The sequence below is a fragment of the Symphalangus syndactylus genome, chromosome 10, assembly GCF_028878055.3.
Source record: "Symphalangus syndactylus isolate Jambi chromosome 10, NHGRI_mSymSyn1-v2.1_pri, whole genome shotgun sequence".
Classification (NCBI taxonomy): domain Eukaryota; kingdom Metazoa; phylum Chordata; class Mammalia; order Primates; family Hylobatidae; genus Symphalangus; species Symphalangus syndactylus.
This window is the reverse complement of record NC_072432.2, coordinates 77299931-77325451: the sequence shown is the minus strand read 5'-3', so window position 1 is coordinate 77325451 and position 25521 is coordinate 77299931. Positions and strand designations below refer to the sequence as shown.

The following is a 25521-nucleotide window of genomic DNA, read 5'->3' as shown; positions in this document are numbered from 1 at the left end:
ATTTTCTGAAACTATCTTCTAAGAAACAATTCTGTCATTCTCCTCTGATTTTTCTCTCACATCTCTTTATCTTCCCTTAAGAAGCTAATTTCCTTGAAGTCTTTGATATTTTGTTTATTTTTTTTTAAATGAGTTTTCCAGGAGTTCCTTGCAAAAATTAACACTAGTCTATGGTACAGACCCTGACAAAATTTTTTAGTGTCATCTTTGTTTGCTACTTTGTCTTTTTGTTCTAAGTTAAGGAAAAGTATACAAATGAATTAGTATTTTTCTTGTTTTATCATTTAAAAGTCGTAAGTGCAATTGTACGGTAATCAAGATGCAATTCAGATTCAAAAGTCAAAATTTGCTGTCTTCATCTGCTTTCTTCGGATGCTTTGGACATTTTTTGTTTTGTTTTCTCCCAGACAAGGTATGGGTCTGTCACCCAGGCGGGAGTGCAGTGGCGTGGTCTTGGCTCACTGCAACTTCCACCTCCTGGGCTCAAGCCATCCTGCCACCTCAGCTTCCTGAGTAGCTGTGACTACAGGCACCCTCCACCCTGTCCAGCTAATTTTGGTATTTCTTGTAGAGACGGAGTTTCAGCATGTTGCCCAGGCTGGTCTTGAATTCCTGGACTCAAAGCAGTCCACCTGCCTCGGCCTCCCAAAATGCTGGGATTATAGGAATGAGCCACCATTCCTGGCCACTATAGGCATTTTTATAGCCTTAATTTATAAGTACTACAAATATTTAATAATAACTAAGCTGGAAATGTTATAAAGTGAAATTAGATAACTCATACTTGATTGGAATATTTTTTGGTGTTCTTAGTTAAAATAACATTAGCATGTATTATTGTTATAGTTATTATTTTTCTGATCCTCTCTATATCATTTATATAGGCTTTTTTAAACAAAAATTGCTATTGAACATGAAAAAATTCAGAATATATTCAGATTAAAAAAAGGAAAGAAATACTCGCTTTCTTACTTTCACATATATTATGAGAATTACTTATCACAATATCCTGAAGCCTCAGTTATTTTACTGCTTTGTGGATAAGGCTTCTGATACTCGAAGAGATTAAGTACTTTGTTAAAAGTAACAATGACTAAATTGAAGTGACAAGATTAAATTCAAGACTTTAGACTCCAGTAATTAATTATTCAAGATTCCTCTTATTTACATCTGTACTTTTGTCTTCATTTTTATAATTGTTTGACACCTTGACATTACAGGATATCTTAAGGTATCATGATGTAACAACCTTCTTATTTTCTAGCTCTAATTTTCTTTATCTTTTACCCAACATTTTAGAGCTGATGATTTAAGAGGAAGAGTCCTAAGGACTGTTTAGTGGGCAGCATGATACAACTTGTAGTTTGAATCAAAATCCATTGTAGAAGAGAGAGATGATTAAAGAGAGGTCATTTATTCAATCAGTGCATTAATTGTGCAGCTACTGTATACTACATATTTCTCCAGGAGCTGGAGGATTGGTAATCAGAAGAGATGAAACAACTTATTCTCTTAGAGCTTTCTTTCTAGTTGGGGAGGACACAGAAAATAAGTAGAAAAAAATATTAAAATATATAGTTTAGGTAAGTGATAAGGAGTAAGGGGAAAATAATGCAAGGAAAGCAATAGAGAGAGTCAGAATACGGAAAAGGGGTCTATAATTTTAGATAGGATGACTAGAAAAAACCCTCTGCGAGAAGGTGACATTTGAATAAATAATAAAAGGAGGGTGGCAAGTAAGCCACGCAGATATCTTTTGGAAGAGTATTCCAGTCCAAAGGAGCATCACATGCAAAGACCATGGGCTGGAATATCTCTCAACCATTCAAAGAACAGAGCAGGCCAGTGGAAGTGGAATGAACTGATGAACTGAAGGAAGGGAAGAATAGGAAATGATGTCACAGGGGTGCAGTTCTTAGGGCTATGTAAGGCTTTTGTAAAGACTCAGTTTTATTTTCATTGAGTGGGAGCCATTGGAGGCTTTGATTAGAGGAGCGATGTCGTGTGACTTATATATAGAAAGAATCTTTCTGCTCTGCTAAATATAGAGAGAAGTGGGATTAGGGCCAAAGTGGGGAGATCATTAAGAGGCTTGTCATAAGAAATCGGATGGCTCCAATCAAGTTGGTGCAGTTGAGATGATAAGAACCTGTCAGGCTTACAGGGTAAGATCTATAAGATTTCCTGAGGCATTAAATGTAGTGCGTGAAGGAAATAGAGGAGTCAACATAACTCCTGAGTTTTTGGCCAGAACATTTTCAAGAATGAAGTTGCTATTTGCTAAAATGACAAAAACAGAAGGAAGAGCAGATTGGAAGCAGGAGGGCAGAATAGGATAAGATCAGGAGCTGTTTTGGGCATATAATATTTGATATCTTATTAAATATCCAAGTGGAGATTAAATGGGTGCTTAAGCTGTACTGACATGAGAGGGTTCAGCTCTAAAGCATTTAGCCTAATAGAAGTGGGAATATAATCATTCAAAACCAAATGTTTTTATAGATTTTTTAAATGTCAAACACAGTACTAGGTGCTAGGATGTAATATTAATAAAATTGATATCATCCCTGCTCTCAAGGTACAGAATGGTATACAGTTTGTGTTATAGGTGATTGAGTTATATAGTGTTCGCAAACATGCAATCTCAGAAATAGGAATCCCTGTGCCATTATCACATTGGCACAACTATACCTAGGAGTTTAATTCAACTGGTCTTCCTCTTGAAAGGAGTCTGCTTTTTTCTGTGCACGGACCGCCTTCCTAGAAGTTCTATTATGGCAGACTATTAATTATAAACAAGGCTTTTCATATTTACTTCTGTCATTTACATTCAATGTCCACTTGATATGGTTTGGCTGTGTCCCAATCCAAATATCACCTTGAATTGCAATAATCAAGTGATAAGGAGTAAGGGGAAAATAATGCAAGAAAAGCAATAGAGAGAGTCAGAATACAGAAAAGGGGTCTGTGATTTTAGATAGGATGACTCAGAAAAAACCTCTGTGAGGTGACATTTGATAATTGAATAATGGGGGCGGTTCCCCCATACTGTTCTCATGGTAGTCATTAAGTCTCATGAGATCTGATGGTTTTATAAATGGGAGTTCGCCTGCACAAACTCTCTCTTGCCTGCTGCAAGACGTGTCTTGCTCCTCCTTCACCTTCTGCCATGATTGTGAAGCCTGCAAGTGGAACTGTGAGTCTATTAAACTGCTCTTCTTTATAAATTACCCAGTCTTGGGTATGTCTTTATCAGCAGCATGAGAATGGACTAATACACCATTGTTTTTTCCCATTCATGTTACTGGTAAAATTTAAGTATTGAGTTGTATTTGATGAGTGCTGCCCTCCCAGTGTCATGGACATATAGGTGGTTGGTGTTGATGTTTTCCTAGCTAAACAGTCATACTTAAAAGGTGAATTATTTACTAGGCTTTTTTGTTCTATGTTTGAGAGTTACAAATTTTTGCTACTGACATTTCAAGATCTGATATTGTAACTCTGCATGGGGTTTTTGAAGAGCCTACTAAGACACTGAGTAAAATAAATACATTTCTAATAATGCACCTACACAGATAAAAGTGGGAGTTCTTTGGTTTCTTTTTTTTTTTTCTTGTTCTTGTTCTTTTTTTTTTTTTTTTTAAAGGTGTTTTAGGTCTTTTGGATACATTTGAGATGGTGTTATACGTGCCATTTTTCCATTATGAAAGACTGCTGTGCTAAACGTTGGTGCTTGATTCTCAATCGCAGCACCTTTCCTTTGAGTCAAAGAAGAGAGCAAATAGCCCTCTATTCAGGGAACCAGGGAGCACTAACCACTCTCTACTCTCAAACACTAAAGTAATTTAAGCTGTCGCAGACCCAACACTGCCTTGGTAGTATCCCCTGGAGAACAAAGCAGTTAAAGCAAAATTTCATGTGATTTTCTTTCATGACTTGAGCTCCTTCTGAGAAATATATCAAGAGTTATGCAGGAATATTTCAAAACTGCTTCATTGACAGTATTCTAGTGGAGGTCTTCATCAAATAACAACTGTGAAGTCATATCTGGCAGTATGAGGAGTGCTGTGATTCAGATTACAGCACGGTGGCTCACTTCTAAGAATTTCCACATCCAGAAAAAGCTTTGAAAGGATGAAGTTAAAAAAAAGAAGAAAACCTGGATATGTGTTTTTTAAATGTCCGCCTTTAAAAATCCATTTTTTTCAACATTTATTTTAGATTCATGGGGTACATGGGCAGGTTTGTTACATAGGTGTATTGTGTGATGCTGAAGTTTGGGGTATGAATGATCCCATTACCCAGGTATTGAGTGAGCATAGTGCCCAGTAGGTTTTCCACCATTGCCCCCCTCCCTCCCTGCCTCTGGTGGTCCCAGCTTTCTGTTGTGGCCATCTTTATGTCCATGAATACTCAGTGTTTAGCTCCTGATTATAAGTGAGAACATGCAGTATTTGGAAAACCTGAATATTTATATAGGTTAAAATTGGGCTTAGTGTGGAAGCCAACTAAATGTGGCAACTTCCATCCTAAAACAAAAGTCAGTGTGTATGATCTATATAGTTGAAAAAGGTATCAATTAGAAAGAAAACTCTTTCTTGTCAACTCAAAATTTTTCCATGTACATTTTTATACTTTTACCAATTTTGCATATATCCATAAAAATCAATGTCATTGATTTTCATCTTTTAAAATTTTGCAAAAATGCTGCCATAGTGCGTAGATCCTTTTGATGCTTGCTTTTTTTTTAAAATGTTAATATTAGATTTTTGTGTGTTATCCATGTTTGTGACTTTAAATATAGTGCACTGATTTTCTACTACTCTTTAAAATATCATTGTAGAAATTAACCTTTTACCCATTCATTTATCTATTCTGCCACTGATAGAAGTTAGGTATTTAGGGTTCTTCAAAAAACCTTGAAGGAAAAGAATTGACAGTCATAAACACTTTCTCAACTTTGCTCCAACATCTTGATTTACTTATTTGTTGGGCCTCTATAAATTCTAAAGATTCACAGAAGTTTTTTTAGGGTGGGGACAAAATATCTTAAGGTGGAAATAAGAGTTCTAAATCTTAGAACAAGGACAGAAATGAAGTAATTGACAACCAAGGAACATGGCGGACATGGAGCTTCCTGGACTATTTTAACAGAACCAAAATATGATGTTTCAGTACAGTTTGTGAACTTTTTCTTGTTTCTTAGGTCTACTGTCTTCTATATGCTGCTGTTTAATATAGCAATTCTGAATATTTATTTTCTGTCAATGTATAACAGGCTCTATTCATGCAAAACCTTTCAAAGATCAAACTTGCTGATGTCTTTAAGTTATTCAATATGAATATAAATCCAATGAATATCCTAATTCTTTTAGATCTTCCCAAAAATAAATGGTGCATATGTGTGTCTATTCATCAGAATTCACTGGGGATCTTTATGAAAATACATACTTACATGACACAACCTTGGAAATTATGATACAAGATATATAGGACAAAGGAATTGCATTTTTAATTTTAAAACTCCTTAGATGATTCAAAAACTAGTTGAGATACAACTTCCCCAAGTGTAAAGCTTAAAATTTTAAATAGTATTCGCTACTGGAGATGGTCTGAAAATTAGTCTAAAGAAGTGATATAAATTTAAAAATAAAATGTTTTAACCTTGAAATCTTTGGCCAGAATTAAGTCAGTCTGCTTTAACTACTTATATTCTGAAAATGCTTGTAGCTAAGAAAGAAGCAAACACTATTGGCGTCTCTGAATATCAAACTGATTTACACCTCACAGAAAAGACAAAATGCTTTATCTGTGGAAGAGAAAACCCAAATCATTAAGTTACTTTATTCATTGTGGGTATAGAGGGTATTTTATGCATTATTACTATCATGCTTTCTGCATCCAGGCCCTTATGAAACTTTGTAATTGCTTATGCATAAGCGCAACTTATGGCTTTTTCATTGTGTTTCCAGCACAGTGATGCGGTCCATGACCTCCTTCTGGATGTGATCACGTGGGTTGGAATTTTGCTGTCCCTTGTTTGTCTCCTGATTTGCATCTTCACATTTTGCTTTTTCCGCGGGCTCCAGAGTGACCGTAACACCATCCACAAGAACCTCTGCATCAGTCTCTTTGTAGCAGAGCTGCTCTTCCTGATTGGGATCAACCGAACTGACCAACCAGTAAGCAACCGACATTGATTCCAGTGAAGAATTTTTCCACTTTCAGCTTTTCAGTACCGCCAATACTAAAAATACTTATGTTTGAAAGTATCATTTCTTCTAGTCGTCTGAGATAGATACTAATTTTCAGGCCTTACTCAGTTTTCCATTTTTCATATCCCATCATCATAAATAAGCAGCAAACTTTATGAATAAGGTGTATATTTCATTTTTAAATAGACTTCTGTTTTTTAGAGCAGTTATTGCTTTACAGCAAAATTAAGCAGAAGCTACAGACATTCCCATCTATTCCCTGTTCCCACACATGCATCGTGTCCTTCATTATCAACATCCTCCACCAGAACGGTACACTTGTGACAACTGATGAACCTACATCGACACATCATTATCATCCAAATTCCATAGTTTACATTAGGTTTCACTCTAGGTATTGTACATTCTCTGGGTTTGAGTATGAGTTTTTCACTGCCTTGAAAATCCTCTTTGCTTCTTCTGTTTATCCTTCCTTTACCACTGATCTCTGGTAACCACTAATTTTTTTTTTTTTACTGTCTCCATGGTTTTGGCTTTTCATCAGAATGTCACATAATTGGAATCATTTAGTATGTAGTTTTTTCAGATTGGCATTTCTCTCTCTCTTTCCTTCCTTCTTTGTTTGTTTTTCTTTGTTTTCTTTTTTGAGACAAGGTCTCACTCTGTCATTCCAGCAAGAGTGCAGTGGCATGATCCTGGCACCTTGCAATCTCCACCTCCCAAGCTCAAGCGATCTTCCCACCACAGCCTCTGGAGTAGCTGGGACTACAAGCATTTGCCACCATGCCCAGCTAATTTTTTGTATTTTTGGTAGAGACAGGGTTTCGCCGTGTTGTTCAGGCTGATGTCAAAATCCTGGATTCAATCGATCCACCCACCTCAGCCTCCCAAAGTGCTGGGATTACAGGTGTGAGGCACCACGCCTGGCCATGGCTTCTCTTAAATGGTCATATATATTTGAATTTCCTCCATCCCTTTTTTGACTTGATACAAGCTTATTTCTTTTTATTGCTAAATAATATCCCATTGTCTGATGTACCACAGTTTATCTACTCACCTGCTGAAGGACATCTTGGTTGCTTCCAAGATGTCATTTGTGCTTTTGTCAATTATGAAGAAAGCTGCCATAACCATTTGTGTGCAGGTTTTTGTGTGGACATATGTTTTTAACTCCTTTGGGTAAAACCAGGGAGCACAATTTGTGGATCACATGGTAAGAGTATATTTAGCTTTAAAGAAACTGACAAATTGTCTTCCAAAGTGGCTGTACCATTTTGTGTTCCCATTAGCAATAAAGGAGATGTACATTTCTTCAGAAATTATTTCATAAACTTGTCTTTCTAAGGAACTACATATTGTCATTATTTTTTTCTTTTATTTTAGCCATAGGGCTCAATATTGAGGAAACTTTGGTAAAATTATTTAGAAAATGAAAGAATATCTTTTTTTCCAATTAATAGAAAATGCTTTAAAGTTTGTAATATGCCTTAAAAACAGCCAATATTATATTAAAATCTGCAGGTCTAAAATGGGTTTTTCTAATTGATGTGTTTTGGAAAATAGTACAACCTGCAAATCATTTTTAGTATATGTAAACTCTTCCCAAATTTAGTTTGGCACTTCATAGTTGCATGAGTTCTGGTCATGTCTTTAATTGCCAGCCTTGTACGTTATTGCAACCTACATTTAGTCATATCAAGGAAAGGAGGAAGAAAAAAAGGGGAAGAAAAGAAAAAAAGAAAGAGCAGCACTAGCCAACTGTTGGTAAAACCAAACAGAAAATATAAATAATAGACAATATCTTCATATATTACACAGACTTTATGCCCACTTATAATTTTTGTGAGCCAGTTTCAGTTTACTTAAGATTTATGCACATGATACAAGTTTGTTATCATGAGTAAAACTGCAAAAGAGCAGAAAAGTTTCATTTTGTAGAAGACTTTTGAGCATAATAAATAGTTCGCTTACTTAATGCTGTTTTCTGGTACGTGTCCATATGTATGGAGTACTTTACAATAAAAATGCAGTTGGATTCATGTTTGTGATTACACATTCATGATTAATGACTGTAAAGGATACAATTATGGTGATTATATTTTTAATTGGGCATCATATACTAATGTGACAGCTTTCCCCATAAATGCATACCTATGAATAAGCAATCAAAGTACACATTTCTTTCCCCAAAAAAGTAAAGCCTTATGATAACAAAAATTAATAGTTGATGTTCTAACTCTAAAAAGCAAGAAATGGAAAATTGTGTTATTTTCCAAGAATATATCATTTTATTCTCTTGTTAGCTTGCAATTCAAATGCTGTGTGATTTCTTTTCATTTAGAGACCTTATTCTTATTTTTGTTTCCTGATGTTACATATGGTATGAAAAACTTTGCCAAATATTGCATGCTACACAAAACTCATTTCTACCAAGTAATATAAAGAACAATGATTGATATGAAAAACATGGGTAGAGTGCAGCTCAGCAAAACTTGTCTTTATTCTCCTTGCTAGTGAGGTATCGGACCAGCTTGCTCTCTAGCTCCTCAGATGTAAGACTTGCTGATCTCTCCTTCACTGTCATCTTTGTGACCCAAAATTTGACCTGCCCTTTTGTCTCATTTCATAGGGATCATACTCATCAATGAATTTCTATTACTCTGATAACTTCTGTAAGTTTGTTGACCTTTTCTAGTAGCAGTTATAGATTTTAGTCAGGGCTTCCTATAAGGAAGAATAACTCAAAGAAATGAGAATTCAGGAACTGACATAAGAGTAAGAAATTGATAGTTGGTCAGCTGAAAATTGTAGTACTTTAGAAAATATACAGAAATAAGAGCTGGCTGCCTTTTTTGACCAAGCTTGTCTAAACCAATATTTAAATAACAAAAAAATCAGAGAAAGAAAGCAGTTTGGGAACATTTAATTTTAAGCAGATCCATTTTTATTCATGTTCACCATGAATTTTCCAACACCACCTTAAATCGTTTTTGAAACAAGGCAGGGTAGAAATAAACAAACAATTACTAATAATTAATTTCATCATGAAACAAACAATTAGTAATAATCTCATCATGAAAAGACTGCAATTAACTACACTATTTAATTTTCCCCTTAGTTTTAATGTTTCTCTTTCATTGACTGTTGAAGAGCTTACTATGTTAGTATGTTCTAACTCTAACTCTAACTCATAATTATGGCCAAGAAAAAAAATTCTTAAAATCTATTTTAAAATATTTATGCTAATATCAGAAATAATTATTCATAGGCTCTTATTAGAATTTTTTCTAAGTATGATAATTTTTTTATTCTAATGATACGCTGTCATCCATAAGCCATTATTAATGTTAAAGGCAGTTTTCAAAGGTAGATTATATTTAAGTATATCAGTTTTAATATCTGTGTTTTAAGACTCTTCCCTACGTTATTATTTTGCAGACCTATTGTAATGCAGTTTTGGTAAATATTTAATTTGGTTTTATGGCAGTTGACTAGTATCCCATGTGGTAGTGATTTGACTAAATCATTTGTTCCTTTTCCTAGATTGCCTGTGCTGTTTTCGCTGCCCTCTTACATTTCTTCTTCTTGGCTGCCTTCACCTGGATGTTCCTGGAGGGAGTGCAGCTTTATATCATGCTGGTGGAGGTTTTTGAGAGTGAACATTCACGTAGGAAATACTTTTATCTGGTCGGCTACGGGATGCCTGCACTCATTGTGGCTGTGTCAGCTGCAGTAGACTACAGGAGTTATGGAACAGATAAAGTGTAAGTTTATTGTTTTCTTTCTTTTTAAATATAGGTGAAATAAAAGTGTTGGATTTTCTTGGAAGCTAAGGTCTTTATATTACCTCACAGCGAAGAAATTGGGCAGCACATGTGTATAATTCGATCCATGGTTATACTTTGGTTATGATGTAAAAAGGGAAAACTACTTTGAGACTTACCATGATGCTGTTTTAAAACAGCATAATTTTTCCACATCTACATCATAACCTTGTGTAATTACGAAGAGATCATAATTTTATTTTTCTTCCGAACATGAAGAATTAGTCAAAGGAGGAACCAGCTGCATGAAGAGCTGTTTGTTAGAATAGGGTGGTGCATTGCCTGACACTGCTGGCTTCTCTTCTTCCTGGCAAGTCCGTTCAAGTCACTGGAAAGCCTTTTATGTCATCAACAGAAAGAGTATAGGAGCAGGGACAGCCTGTGTTTTTCCCCTTTTTTCCTGGGTTGGCGTTGAGGTAGAGTGATGAATTTTGCTTTCAACATAGCTTTAAATTGGTAAGACATATATATCGAGATGTGAAGCATATTAGCATGGAGTTCAGATAAAAATATGTTTGTAGTCTACATACATATAACAGTTGAGATACCCAGAGTAAATCAAAGTTTTATGAGAAGAGATTAGAAAGTAAACCAAGATAGACCTCTGATGAATAATCATATTTGGAACTAGACCCAGGAGAAAAAAATACAAGTAGAGAAAAAGAAGAGGTAAGCAGAGGCTTAGAAAGATTACCATGAGGTTTAGATTCAAAGCAAGGGAGAAGAAAGTCTCAAGATGGTGTTTCAAAACACCATCAGTGGCCAGACACAGTGGTGCATGTCTATAAAGCTACTTAGGATGCTGAGGCAGGGGAATCGCCTGAGCCCAGCCTTTGAGATTACAGTGAGCTGTGATCATGCCACCTTACTCCAGCCTGGATGACAGAGTGAGAACTCATCTCTAAGAAGCAAAACAAAACTAAAACAAAAAACCACCATCAGTGGTGTTTTATGTCATAATTAATTTAAGTAAAAAACAAAAACAAACAAAAGAAACCATTTGACCTCTGCAACAAGTCTTTTTTTTTTAAGAGGCAGGGTCTCTATGTTGCCTGGGCTGCTGGAACTTCTGGGCTCAAGTGATCCACCTACCTCAGCCTCCCAAGTAGCGCAACAGCCATTTTTGCAAAGTACTGGAAGCAGAAATCAAATTGGAAGGTGTGAAGACATAAGTCAGTAGTAAGAGCGTTATTTACACCTGGAAGTAAGTTGATTGAAAAATAGTGAAAATATTAACTTATGTGATAATCATGAAGGAAAATTTTAAAGATGAAGTCTTAAGCATATCTAAGGGTGAGAAGAATCAAATTAATAGAAGGAGATTCGTCGAGAGAAAATTCCTTACAGTATATATGGGCCAAATGAAAGGGAAAAGTCTTGGAGGGTAGAAAGACAAAAGACTAAACACAAGATTAGGAAAATCTTGATTTATTACTAAAAGTGGTTTTAGAATTTTCAAAGTCCATGGCACTAACTTTACAGGTGAGAAAATAAAATACTAGATAAATTAATTGCATTGCCTGTGATTATAGAGTTAGTTGGTAGCAGATGTGAGATAAACCAAGTCAGATTATTTCAAATAAACTAGGAGTTTTTTTTTTTTGAAATTGTAAAATGACCTCACTTTTTTGAGGTGAATGTGAAGAAAAGGACAGGCAAGGTACATTCTGAAAAAGAGGAACTTTTCCATCAAGTAAAAGATGCTGATTTCTATTGAGTGAATAGGTGAGGTCACATCAAGAGAACAGATTTGAAAAGCTTTGAAATGAACACTATGGAAAATGTGCTAAGGAGCCAATTAGACATTAATAAAAAGATTTTCGAGCAGCAGTGTAGGCTCAGATGAGGTTAGATAACTTCAATTTGTACAGAAGTTAATAAGCCAAATTTCATGACTTTCCACCGCAATCAGCAGTCTGAACATGCTGGCAATAAAACAGCTTGCTTCTCAGAAGTGAGGATTCATAAAAAGGGAACGACAAGAAGAGGACGCCAGAATTATTGGGAGCATAGTTAAAACAGCATATGTGAACTATGCTATTTTAGGCACCAACAATACAATGAAAAGAAGACTTATCCCCGTTGAGTGTTTGTCTTGAGTATAGTGACAGGCTATATAAAACCATTCGTCTAAATATGCCAATAACTATTATTTTTTAATCTCACCTTTGTGAATTGTAATCACGTCTGTGATTTTTCTGTTGATTCCAGTGACATCTGTGGATGTCTAGGGATTTTTTTTTTACTGAGACTAGGATTAGTAAAAAAAAAAAACACATTATCTGAGGTTGTCCCTAATTAGGGGAGGGGTGTTAGGTTGATATAGGTTTGTTTGTTTTTTTAAATAACATCTTTGACATATTCATGTAACATAAAATTCAGTCTTTAAAGCATACACTTCGGTTGTTTTTAGGATGTTTGTGGTATTATGTACACATCACTATTGTCTAATTTTAGAATATTTTCATCAAAACAGAAAAGAAACCCCCTAGCAGTCATTTCACCTAGATCATGGGACTTTACAGTTTTCTCAATGCATTTTCTACCACGAAATTGAGTAATATAGTTATTTGTGACCTTATGCTATTTCAAATATTGTTGCTAAGTAGCTCCATTTTGCTCTCTTGAAGTTCCAAATTACATTTTTCTTTTACATCAGTTTTTTTCTCCTTAGGTATTTGGAAATTGTCCTGTTACTACTGAACTCATTCAATTTGTTTTGTTTGTGTTTTAGTCATTTACTTTGAGACAGATGTCATTTTTTGGATAGTAGAAATCTATCTTTTCTTAGAATCAATAATGTGTAGTCTCTTGTGACTTTGTTAAAGCTTTGGCCATCATTGCTTTAATTTCCTGCACCATAACTGGAAACTGTCATTTACTGACATTATTACTGTGTGAGACTAGGGGCTAATTTATTTCCCAGGCACTTATTTAAAACAAGCCTTAATAATAGTTCAGTTTTGCAATTATCACTTGCCCAACACAAAGAGAAGTGAAACACATACAGAGAAAAGGGAGGGTAGATGGAAAAGAGATAGGAAAAGATAGGGAAAATTTCCTTATTTCAATTATTTCACAGGCGGGCATAACACATTTTAGTGTCTTGTTGTACATTTTAAATAAATTGTCCACAGAGAAGCCTTCAGAATACATGTAAAAAATGTTTAACTTCCACTTTTTCGGAATTCATGCAATCCAACACCTATACAGTGCTGTTTTCCCACTGAAGAAGCAGATATTGAAAAGAGAACCGGTACTGAGCCATGGTGTTTACTTGAGAAGTTGAAGTGAACAGATTGTTTCCATCAGGGCTTAATCAAGACATCACAGTGAAAATATAAGCCATTAATTTTTACACAACTCAAAGGATTTCTGTATATAGAATTATATATCTTGTTTCTTATCATCGACACTGTCTTTGTTCCAGTTTCTGTTGCTGTTGTGTATTGCTTTTATTTTATTTTATTTTATTTTATTTTATTTTATTTTATTTTATTTATTTTACTTATTTTTGAGATGGAGTTTCACTCTTGTTGCCCAGGCTGGAGTGCAGTGGCACGATCTTGGCTCACCACAACCTCTGCTGCCTGGGTTCAAGCAATTCTCCTGACTCAGCCTCTCGAGCAGCCAAGTAGCTGGGATTACAGGCATGCACCACCACGCCCGGCTAATTTTGTAATTTTTTAGTAGAGATGGGGTTTCTCCATGTTTTTCAGGCTGGTCTGGAACTCCCAACCTCAGGTGATCTGCCAGCCTTGGCCTGCCAAAGTCCTGGGATTACAGGTGTGAGCCACTTTTATTAAATAAAATAAAAGCCCAGCTTGCTTTTATTTTATTTAATATGGCATTTCCCATTCCCTGCTCACCAAGTGCCTCTTTTTTTCACACATCTCTGCTGTCTCAAGTTTGTTTGTTTGCAGTGTTACCTTCCTATGTACTACACTGATTCTTTAAATATGAAAATGTATAGTCCACAGCCTATAATAAAGTGGAATTAGCCAGAAATCAGAGATATATTGTCGACTATTTTCTTTAAATTATTATTAAGCTCAATACAGTAAAACTGTATGTCTTGGAAATCTTTTTTACTTGTTTTTAGAACTTCACGATTCTTAAGTTTTTATTCTTCAGTCTTGCTCACTTAGAGTACATCTAGAATAAAACCATTGAATGTCTATTACAATAATTCAGATAATAGACATGTCTCCCTTTTCTCTCCTCTGAATGTATTTGTTTATTATACTGACAATGAGGTTGTATTTCTAAAACCTTTAATATAATAATAATATCTTACATTTCTAAAATTTAGAGAATTATATTAATGGTAGGAGATAAAATCAGAGATAAAATTGTTTTGTAGGTTAAATAAATGCTATTTTGACAGATATGGAGACAAATATATTCCATCTGGCTGATGGATTTTGATGTTTTTCTATGAAATGTTGTTAGGGCTATTGAATTTATTATTATATATAAAACACATACACACAAAGCATACAAATTTGATTCTGAGAAGTTGCTTAGTTTGCCATCAATTTGCAGTGCTTGTAAGGAGCCATTATTTGTTTAACAAAACCTTTTTATCTGTACTGACATTATATTCGAGAATGTACTTAGAATAACATTTGGTTAAAATAATTAGATGTTTAAAAAATCCATTTTAAAAAACAATAATCTTAAAAAAAAACTCTGCTAGTAGACCACAGGTATAAATTGCACTGTTAATAATGGATATTTATTTTTACTTATCTCTTTCTTATATCTTTTTATGTCTCTCATACTGTTATTCATATGGATATTCAGTGGGATGCCATCAATATGATACGGTCAGAAGATAATTATAGCAAAGGCTGGCACTGACTTAATAATTCAAACAGGACAGATTTGGAAAGTCAGTGCTAAATGCTTTGGTTTTATGACCTGAAACGAATCACTTCATTTAAACTTTAATTATTCCAGTATTACCAAAACATGCAAACTGTTTGAACAGTAAATTTTTATTTTTAAAAAAATCACATTGATAGTTTATAGCATTTTCCACTCAATCTCATGTATGAAAAAGCAGTGTTTACCATCATGAGTGGATTGGAAGAAGGAATTAGAAGTGGGTACCAGGAAGAGGGAGAGAGGACACTGGGAAGGGGTAAAACCCAGAGAATTGTCTAGGAGAGAAAATCTGGGCTAAAAAATTGATGAGTAGTCTCTAAATATGTGAATGAAGTCATGAACATTTATAATTGATAAGAACATTCTTGAGTACTAGAAGAATAGCCAAGCTGTTAAAAATAATTGAAATCAAATTTTATGATCTGAAAATTGTCATAAAGTATCTATTAAATTTTACATTTGTCTTCCCAGCTCACTAGCTTAAGAGTATCTCTAAAAGGAGTACTCTCTTCTCTGTTAGTTAAAAGACCCCAGACTTCCTTATTTTCACTTCATCATCTAACCAGCATAATCATGTAGGTAGAAAAGTGATTATAGATTTTTAAAAAATAACAGATTAGAGTATTATTCAAGAAAGAGATTAGTTGAGGAAGATTGAACTTGATGGTATATGCAAGTTATATGCATAGATTTATTTAATTATTTTGTTCACAATTCCTTAGCATTTCAAATTCATAGAAAATCATATTTTCACTTAAGGAATATTTTGCTAAGCAATTATTATATGATGTTATAAAATGTTCTTATAACATTTCATTGACATAAAGCATTTACCTTGCTGTAATATTATCACCAGGTGTGTTTGACTATAGCTTGGCCAGTAGGAAATAATACAGATAATGAAAAAGTATTTGTTACTGACATATGAAGGTCATCATTCAATATGTCTACAGGGAGTACATGTGTATGTTTATATACTATTTTATTCAAGGCCAAGAACATTTTATGTGTATGTGTAGTAAATACTGAAGGGTTATTGTGTCATCATTTTATCATCCAGAAAGCCAATGATTCATTGGACATATAAAATTATCATCATATATAAGAATTCTAGGTTGAGCATAATTTTTTTCTATTAAGAAGTTATCCATACCAGGACTATATCAGAGATCATCAGGACCACTGTGCTGTTATTTTTAAAATGCAATGAAATGTTGGACTTAAAATTGAATATTGGACCTGAGTTCTTATTGGAACCAAAGAAGTATAACAACTTCCACAGCTATCATTAGACATCTAAAGATCATGTATAATATATCATGACTTTATCCACTAGGATGGCTACAATAAAAGGTACTTAGTGACAAACATTGTTGAAGATGTAGAAAATCAGAACCCTCATATATTACTGGTGACGGTGTCAAATGGTGTAGCTAGCTAATTCAGAAAATCGTTTCACAGATTTTCAAAAGGTTAAACATAGTTTTGATCCAGCAATTCTACTCCTAAGCATTTATAAAAAATAAAAAATAAAAACTAAGGTCCATGTTAAAACTTGTATACAAGAGTTTATAGCAGCATTATTTATGTTAGCCAAAACGTGGGAATACCCAATGTCCATCAACTGATGAAAAGATAAAATGTGAAATACCTAAATGATGGAGTATTTTTTGGCAATAAAAATGAAGTATTAACACATGCCATAAAATGCATAAACTTTAAAATTATTATGTTAAGTGACTAAAGCCAGTTATAAAAGACTATATATTATATGTTCCCTTATATATATATATAATGTCCAGAATAGGCAAATCTTTAAAGACTTAGCAATCTATTTTTGATATATTAGAGGTAGTGTTTAATTCTAAGATCCAAAACTGTAGCAGAACCTCAAATGCTAGTCTTGACCACCACTGATTGCACTCCATCCCTGTATCACTCCACCAACCTTTTTTAAAAATTCATGCACTTGCTTGCAAAGTATTTCAACATTAGATGTATGAATGTGCTGCAATGAAAATGGCATTAAAAGAATTCCTAACAATCATATTATGCAATAAGCTAAGGCCTAGATTTATTATACTTGGTGTATATACCTGTCCCTTTTCTCTCTTCTGTCCTTCTTTCTTGCCCAGTTTATTCCTTTCTTACTCTTTCAATCTTGCCATATATATATAAATATAATACATTATACTTATAAAATACATTTATATATAAATATATATTTATAATATTACATATAAATATATATATTACAAATATAGCAATATCGGCAAATGTTACAGAGAAAAGGAATATATAATTTAAAAATTCTCATAAACAACTTGATATGATTAAGCCTTGTGAATTTCATGATCTAATAGTAGCCAAAGATTGTTTACTGGTTACATTTAATACTCATCAAGAATAGGATTCTGTCTGTGATTTAGCATCCTGTAGAAAGTGCAACAAACATATTGCTAATTTACATTACCCCAAAAAACTTTGGTTAATATTTTGAAATAGAGTAATTCACAAGGAGAAAGACTACTTATTCCTGTGGGTTAACACCAGTTTTTTAGAGTTTTGCAATCAATAAGCTTGTATAATTCAATAAGACTTCATCATATATCTAGCAATATATGTTACTTTTAATATTTGAAAAAAATTATGCTACAAAATGAATTTCAATAACATATTTGTATTAGATAAATGAAAAGGAGGTCAAGTCAAGGTTTGTGGTATATGACAAGTGTTTCTTTGAATTACAGAATAAATCTAATATCAGAAGGTTTTTACTATTGCCTAAAATAAACATGAGTGTGGTCAGAATGCACTTGTTTTCTCAAGTCTCTTATGTCTTTTGTTACAGTACTTTTATAAACATAATATATAGATGATATACATATGATTGAATTTCATTTGTAAAAAAGAAATTGCCATATCTTAAAAATTAAATGTGAATGGCCAATCCAAATTACTAATTTCACAAATTAAATGTTGCTAGGTAGATAAAGGCAATTTTCAGATAAATTGTATTTTTCAGTAGCGGGTCTATCTTACCATTCACAAGCTGGACTTCAGTGTGTTTAGTGTGATAAATTGTTCTTCTAGCTTTGTCTCACTTTAACCAGTGTTTTTACCTTGTATCTGAATGTCATTGAATGGTCAGACTTATAAAACTCTGAGGTAGGATATATGTGCTCAGGCATGTATATATACACCCCACGTAATGTTCTTCTCCACCTTAAAGGCTGAGTGAATTGTTTTAACATAGGCACAGTGAACTGGGACAGGAATCATGCAAATTTTTAAGGTAGTTAATAGGAAGAGGAGGAGATACAGAAGGCTTTGAGAAAGCCAGCATGTGGCCAGAAACAACAGCAGGTGTGGCCATATGGCAATCAAATTAGAAAAGGGATTCTTGCCACACAGCCTTCCAGAAGAGAGTAAAGCCCCAGCAGCCCTCATGGAGGGATGATTTACTAAGTACATTTTACGTATTTTATATTGCCTCTTTCACTGTTCAATTCCAAAGGAAATGTAAATCCATTTTACCAAATAGATATAAAATTTTTTCTCAAAGAATAAAAATAATCATTTTGAAATGCTCCTTTACATTTAGAAAACATAACTGTGCCGAAAGCACATTTCCAAATAAAGCGTTGGCTAAGCTGAGACCATTTTTGAAAAAGCAAAGTTTTGCAAGGCTATAATTTTACTGTAACAAAACATTTGGTGAGATTATTTAATATTTTAAAATTCCCTTAGTCCAAGACAACTGTTAATAATATAATTAAAGGTATTTGTTTAGATTCCTTAACTTGTAAAATAATCTTCTATAGAAGATTGTGAAGCACATTTTTTTTCTGAAAATGTGTTTTAGTTCTCAAATTCACTTTCAAAAACTTATTTGACCTACAAAATAACGAGAACTGTATTATTAAGTCATTCTTAAAACATATTATTACTATTATATCATGTTGCTATAATTTCAGCAGCATTCATGAGCTGCAGTTTGTGTGTGTGTGTGTGTGTGTGTGTGTGTGTGTGTGTCTGATCTAGTCTGCGAAAATGTCCATGTTTTCGTTTTGTCCTTCATTGTTTTTCTGTTTTTGTTTTTGTTTTTCTTTTCGTTTTTTTGTTTGTTTTTTTTTTGAGATGAAGTCTTCTCATTCTGTCGCCCTGGCTGCTGGACTGCAATGGCACGATCTTGGGTCACTGCAGCCTCTGCCCCCAGATTCCAGAGATTCTCCTGCCTCAGCCTCCCGATTAGCTGGGATTACAGGCATGCATCACCACCCCCAGCTAATTGTTGTATTTTTAGTAGAGATGGGATTTCACCATGTTGGCCAGGCTGGTCTCAAACTCCTGACCTAAAGTGATCTACCCGCCTCGGCCTCCCAAAGTGTTGGGATTAGAAGCCTGAGCCACGTGCCTAGCCCCTTCATTGTTTTTACCCGGAGGGAAAATGCAATTACGATCTTTGTTCAGAACTTAGAAAGACCTTTGAAAATCTTCCTTCCCCAAGAGCTTCTTTTCTGTCTCTCTCTCTCTCTCTCTCTCTCTCTGTCTGTCGCTCTCTCTTTTTCACTCTCTCTCATACACACATACACCCTCTCTCTCTCTCTTTTATTACATTGGTGACAAGCTAGCCTATGGTCAGAATGAAGACAGTGTTCATATTTCAACCTTGAATTCTCTGGTTTGTTTCTGCTTATATTTAGCACTATGCTTCTATTTCATATGACCAAGTTTTTTGAACACCATCACAGCAAAAGGGTAACTAATTATCCAAACAAACCAATGGTGTTTAACTAAGCATTGATTGCTTCACTAATAGCATTTTTTAAACAGGTTTATTGTGTTTACTTTGAATAAAGAAATTATCTTGTCTACATAAAAAATGGGAACTTGTAGTCAGTTTCTTGTTAGAGTGCCTATTGTACTTCTACTGAAATTAGTTTACATGTATTTAACTTAATAGAAGAAGGCCAGACTTCGTTTTTCGTTTATGTTTTGTTTTTGTTTGAGACGAAGCCTCGCTCTGTTGCTCAGGCTGAAGTACAGTGCCGGGTTCATGACTCACCACAGCCTGGAACTCTTGGGCTCAAGCCATCCTTCCACTTCAGCCTCTCGAGTAGTTGGGACCACAGACATGCATCATCATCCCCAGCTATTTTTTTTTTTTCTTTTCTTTGTAGAGATGAGGTATCACTATATTGCCCAGGCTGGTCTTGAACTCCTGGGCTCAAGCGATCCTTCTGCCTTGGCCTCCCAAAGTCCTAGGATAACAGGGGTGAGCCACTGTGCCTAGCTTCTTCATTGTTTTAAAATAGGCTTTTTGTAGGCAATCTGTTTTGGTTCAAGGCTCTTTTTTTTGCTTAAAAATCTAGCTCTTAAAGTCAGTTTAAAAGTTATAGCAAAGTAAAGGAAGCCAAAAACCTTAATAAACATCATTGCCTCCGTTACTCAGATGTTAAAACTGTTAGCATTTTAGTGTATTTCCTGTCAGTAATTACTAACCTAAAACATATGGCTAAAGCCCATTTTGTTCACTTCTAGTGATCTCTACTCTTATGTGAGAGGCAACCACTAACATGAGTTTGGTGATTTTTGTTTTCTTTCCATTAAATAAAATAACATATACATATCCATCAAAAATATATTGTGTGTAGTTTTTAATGTCTGTGTGTGTATGTTTAACATGTATATATACACACTGTATTATATATACATTTGATATAGTTTAGATTCTGTACCTTACTTTTTCACTCAACTTTGGGTTTTTTTTTTTTTTTTTTTTTTTTTTTTGAGACAGGGTCTCACTCTGTCACCCAGGCTGGAGCACAGTGCCACGATTTCAGCTCACTGAAGCCTCAACCACCCGGGTTTAGGTGATCCTACCACCTCAGCCTCCTGAGTAGCTGTGACTACAGGGGCACACCACCATGCCTAGCTAATTTTCGCAGGCACAAGGTTTTGCCATGTTGCCTAGGCTGGTCTCAAACTCCTGGGCTCTAGTGAATCGCCCTCCTTGGCCTCCCAAAGTGCTGGTATTACAGATGTGAGACACCACACCCAGCCCCCAACTTTTTTTTTTTTTATCCTATTGACATATGTAGTCCTACTTTCTCCTTTTTAACTGTTTTATAACATTTCATCATATGAATATAAAATATTGTATTTATTCATTACTTTTTTGATAGGCATTTCTAATTTCCCTTAATAGTTTTTCTGTGATTCCATTATTGCTTAGGTTTAAGTAACTTTTATAATCACAGAAATATTTGAGTACTTAGGATTTGCATGTTTATATTATATAGCAAACCAGTCTTGAATATTTACCACTGGAGTTATTTTCTTCCGATGCCTCAATTATGGCAAAATGGCAAATAATTCAAGATATTATTTTTAACATCAAATGTAATTTGTTCAAAATTTACATTAATCTTTCTCATAACTAGTCACTTCCATTTTGTCTTCCTGTCATCCTGAAGAATGAAAATGTAATTTCCCAGAGGTTTTAAAAATTGGGGGAGTATTACATGTAGCTGAAATTAAGTGATTAATAATTTACTTTCGGGTCATGAATCAACTTCATGGGATGCTAAGGATCGTTTGCAACTCAAGAAGTATGAGCAGTAACAATGCACTTTTTAAGACTCCAGAAATCTCAAAGGTTGGCTGCCCAACCTAATTAAACTTCAATCTTCTGATACCAAATTTATTTCTTCTTTGTACTGCATTTCCTCAGATCTTCTTGACGGAAAATGTCATTTTGCCTGACAGCTGATAGACAGGTTATGTAGCACCATAATTGGAGAGAAAAGGATAGCTTAAAACTACTTGATTTAATGGCTATATGTATGGCTTTTTCTTTCTTTCTCTCTCTTTTTTTTTTAAAGTTTCTATGACAGACACAAAAGGCCTTAGCAAATAGGCCCAGTGCCATTTTTTCCTGCTTCCTCCAGGGGTAATTATCTTACTCCATCAATAGTGCTGTCAGAAATTGGGCACATAATTCAGCATTTAAATGAACAAGCAATGTAATATTTCCTGTCTCCCAGTGGAATGCTTTGCAGCTCACATTCTTCTCTGTCACTCGCTCACTCTTGATGCATGTCCCATACCCAGTCCTTGAATACCTTTTCTCCCTTGTGTTTCATTGCAGATGTTGGCTCCGACTTGACACCTACTTCATTTGGAGTTTTATAGGACCAGCAACCTTGATAATTATGGTAAGAATTCCTAATTAACTATGTGTTTCCCAGCTCAAGAAGTAAAACTTTCACTATCCCAGTACCGACTGTCTTTAATTTACAGATGTTAATTTGGGGAAAGCATGTACTTACTTGACCCTACATAATTCAAGCAATTAAACACTCATTATAGTCTACTTTTATGTTGTAAAATAGTTAATCAAAACTGGTGGGAGAAGAAAATATTCATTTGCAAAAGCTTTTGGAGTGTTATAGCTACTCAAGGGTCCAATCCAACATAATCCATTTGGTTTTATAGATATTTGAACAAGGATGACTCTAAGGTTGACAACAGTGTATTTCCATTATTTTTCTTTTGGATAATTTGAATTGGGAACTGACAGAACTTAGAAAGGTGGGAAACACCTGACTGTTCCTATCAGCTTTGTTTTTTTTATGAATCTTGAAAACTTTAGAATTTAAAAGCAAAACTTTAACATTTTACTTGAGAATGGCACAATCACATTAAGCATGCATTCTGGAATCGTGCTTCCTTTTCTGTGTTTAGATCCATAATATTCGGATTTCAAAGATGGATTAACTTAATTTAGATAAAACTGTTAGTATAATTGCTTATATACTTACCATTTTAAAAATACAAAGTTGCTATCCATTTTGTGAATAAAATGTTAGCCTATTGACTTTGGATAAACATAGGTCTCCAGTTTCTTATTTGAAATCTTTGGGACAAGATGTATTTTGGAATCAGAAATTTTTCAGACTTTGGAAAGATAATATGGTACATATATTGCATAATACACAATAACCCTAGTGAGGAATAGGCAGTTACCCAAAATCAAACACATCAACAAATACTCACAGTGGAGACTAGGCAGCACTGTGTAATCAAATACAGGATTTCAACAGAAAAAAAAAAAAAGGAAAGGTAGGAGCAAATAGTGGAAAGACCATGGAGAGCCTTATGTCAATTCAAATTAGGTTTTCCCACCACATAGATTTACTTCATGTTAGGCTTTTTGGCCACTGAATGGATTTTTTTTTTTTAACAACCTTCATTTTGCAGATTTTTTGGATTTGGGGATGATTGATAAAGTATTGCAAACATGTATTTTTGAGAATGTTTCAGGAGGGCTTTTATTGCCAAGTTGTGGAATATATAAATTAATCAAGTGGTAAAGGGCAACTCACTCTGTGGTTTTTTATACAGTTTACTTGTGTGTGATATATGAAGTTTACCTGAGAGCTTTCTGTTTTTCTGTTTTGTTTCAAATTTTATGCTTTGTTTGTTACCAGTGATATGACAATACCATTGGGGATTTCCTTTACTTTAGTCCTCCTTTATTGTAGCATCAGAATTTAACCAACATTTTATAATCCTTTTGAACTAGCTACACAAAAATATATTAATTTTAGTATTTGTATTTTTGTAATACAGTATTTGAAAATGTGTCACTAAATAATAAATTTAGATAAATGTTCAGAGTGTAGAAATAGTAACACACCTAAAAAAGTATTGGTTTTGTTTTGACATACACTAGACTTTGAATTGTTTCAAAATTTCCACAGCATCATTCCAGCTGATGCTGATTTTGTATTTGTGTGATTTGGCATAGCAGGCATAGTAGTGCTTTGTAACTCAGTAGTATCCCAATTCTCAAAACTGGCTTATTGCCTTTACTAAAACACTAGGCAGTCATCTATGATCCAATTCCTTTAAAAGTGTAGTGAGACCTAATTTCCCAGGACAACTCATCTGTTACAGAGAATAAATTTGCTTTTTTGTTCCTACTCCAATTATGCCACATAACACTACCTTTTGCATTCCAGCTTAATGTAATCTTCCTTGGGATTGCTTTATATAAAATGTTTCATCATACTGCTATACTGAAACCTGAATCAGGCTGTCTTGATAACATCAAGTAAGTGATTTTTATTTTTGTTTTCTATAGGTTGCCTTACATTTATACTCCAAACTATCCTTTCTATTATATCAAAATCTTATGACAAAAGGATAAAGAATATGGGTGTATTGTCTTTGCTGAATAAGATTATTGATTGACTATCAAAGTGACTTGATGTGCCTGAAAATAAGTATAATAAAGTTCTGTTTTCAAAGATACTTTTTCTCCTAAATTCTAATTTGGAACATGATAAGTTTTAAATATCTATATTCATTGTGTCCTGAAAACAAACACAACGTTTCCATTTAGGGCAGATTATTCTTTTTTTTTTTTTTTTTTGTTTAGAAGGAATTTCACTCTTGTTGCTCAGGTTGGAGTGCAATGGCGCGATCTCAGCTCACTGCAACCTCCTCCTCCCAGATTCAAGCGATTTTCCTGCCCCAGCCTCCCGGGTAGCTGGGACCACAGGTGCCCACGACCATGCCCGGCTAATTTTTTTGTATTTTTAGTAGAGACGGGGTTTCACCATGTTGCCCAGGCTGGTCTCAAACTCCACCTGCCTTGACCTCCCAAAGTGCTGGGATTACAGGCATGAGCCACCGCGCCCAGCCTGAATATTGTTTCTTAGAGCAATTACCGCATCACTTCCTCACACTCCATCTCCCCCTCCAGAGCAATGTGATGAGAGGCCAGATGATGGTACCTACAAGTACCAAAAGGGGAATTTTACATCACAGAAAAGGAACCCTGGGGTTATGGATCTGGGCATTTATATAGGAGCTGTTAGATGGCTGCCATCCCCTTCTCAGAGAGAAAGAGACCTTCCTAATGTAAACAGATACTTTGTAATATAAAAATATGGCTCTAAGTTTTACCTCCCTTTGAAATATTAACACTTAACCTCCTGGGAACTAAAGCTAAATCTCTCCAGAAGTCTTTATCTATTTAATCATCTTTTAAGTTTGAAAGTTTGTTGTTTAATCCAAGTTCCACTTTTGTATGTTCAGAAAATTCTGCCATGCAGAAATGTGAGAATATTCACATTACTTTTCAACAGTAGTAGTACTTTACAGAGGCAAAAAAAGTAGCTAATTTACATTTTCTGAAAAGAAAAATAGTTGCAGTCCTTGATATAACAAAAAAATTATCGTGTTTCTTTGGAATGTATAATATTTTAGAAAGATAGTAATATTTAGATGCATATTAGTTATTAAGATATGATATATTAAACTGCATTTTCATATAATTTGCCTATGCTAGTGTTATATTTATTAAATGCTTTTACTTAAATGAATGTATTTTCAGAAGTTTCATTAGGTAATCTGTGACTTTTCTGTGCCACTGACATTCTCCTTGAACTACCTCAGATAGCAATTATGTCACCCATTTTCCATCTTTCTACATTCAGCGCCTGACAGTTCCTGGCCCATAGTAGACCCTCAATGAATGTTTACAGAATAAAGTAATATATTAAAGACTATAGTGCCTA

At 34.4% G+C, this 25521-nt stretch overlaps 1 protein-coding gene across 23 annotated transcripts in view; it reads left to right on the top strand.

Moving 5' to 3' along the window:
• Positions 1 to 25521, top strand: part of ADGRL3 (adhesion G protein-coupled receptor L3) — an 873224-nt gene that overhangs the window by 767690 nt on the left and 80013 nt on the right. For all 23 annotated transcript variants that reach the window (XM_055297496.2, XM_055297489.2, XM_055297484.2 and 20 more), the window contains 4 exons: positions 5973 to 6182; positions 9759 to 9979; positions 22083 to 22149; positions 23959 to 24050. In XM_055297496.2, the coding sequence (XP_055153471.1) occupies positions 5973 to 6182; positions 9759 to 9979; positions 22083 to 22149; positions 23959 to 24050 (590 nt within the window). The remainder of the gene's footprint in view (positions 1 to 5972; positions 6183 to 9758; positions 9980 to 22082; positions 22150 to 23958; positions 24051 to 25521) is intronic.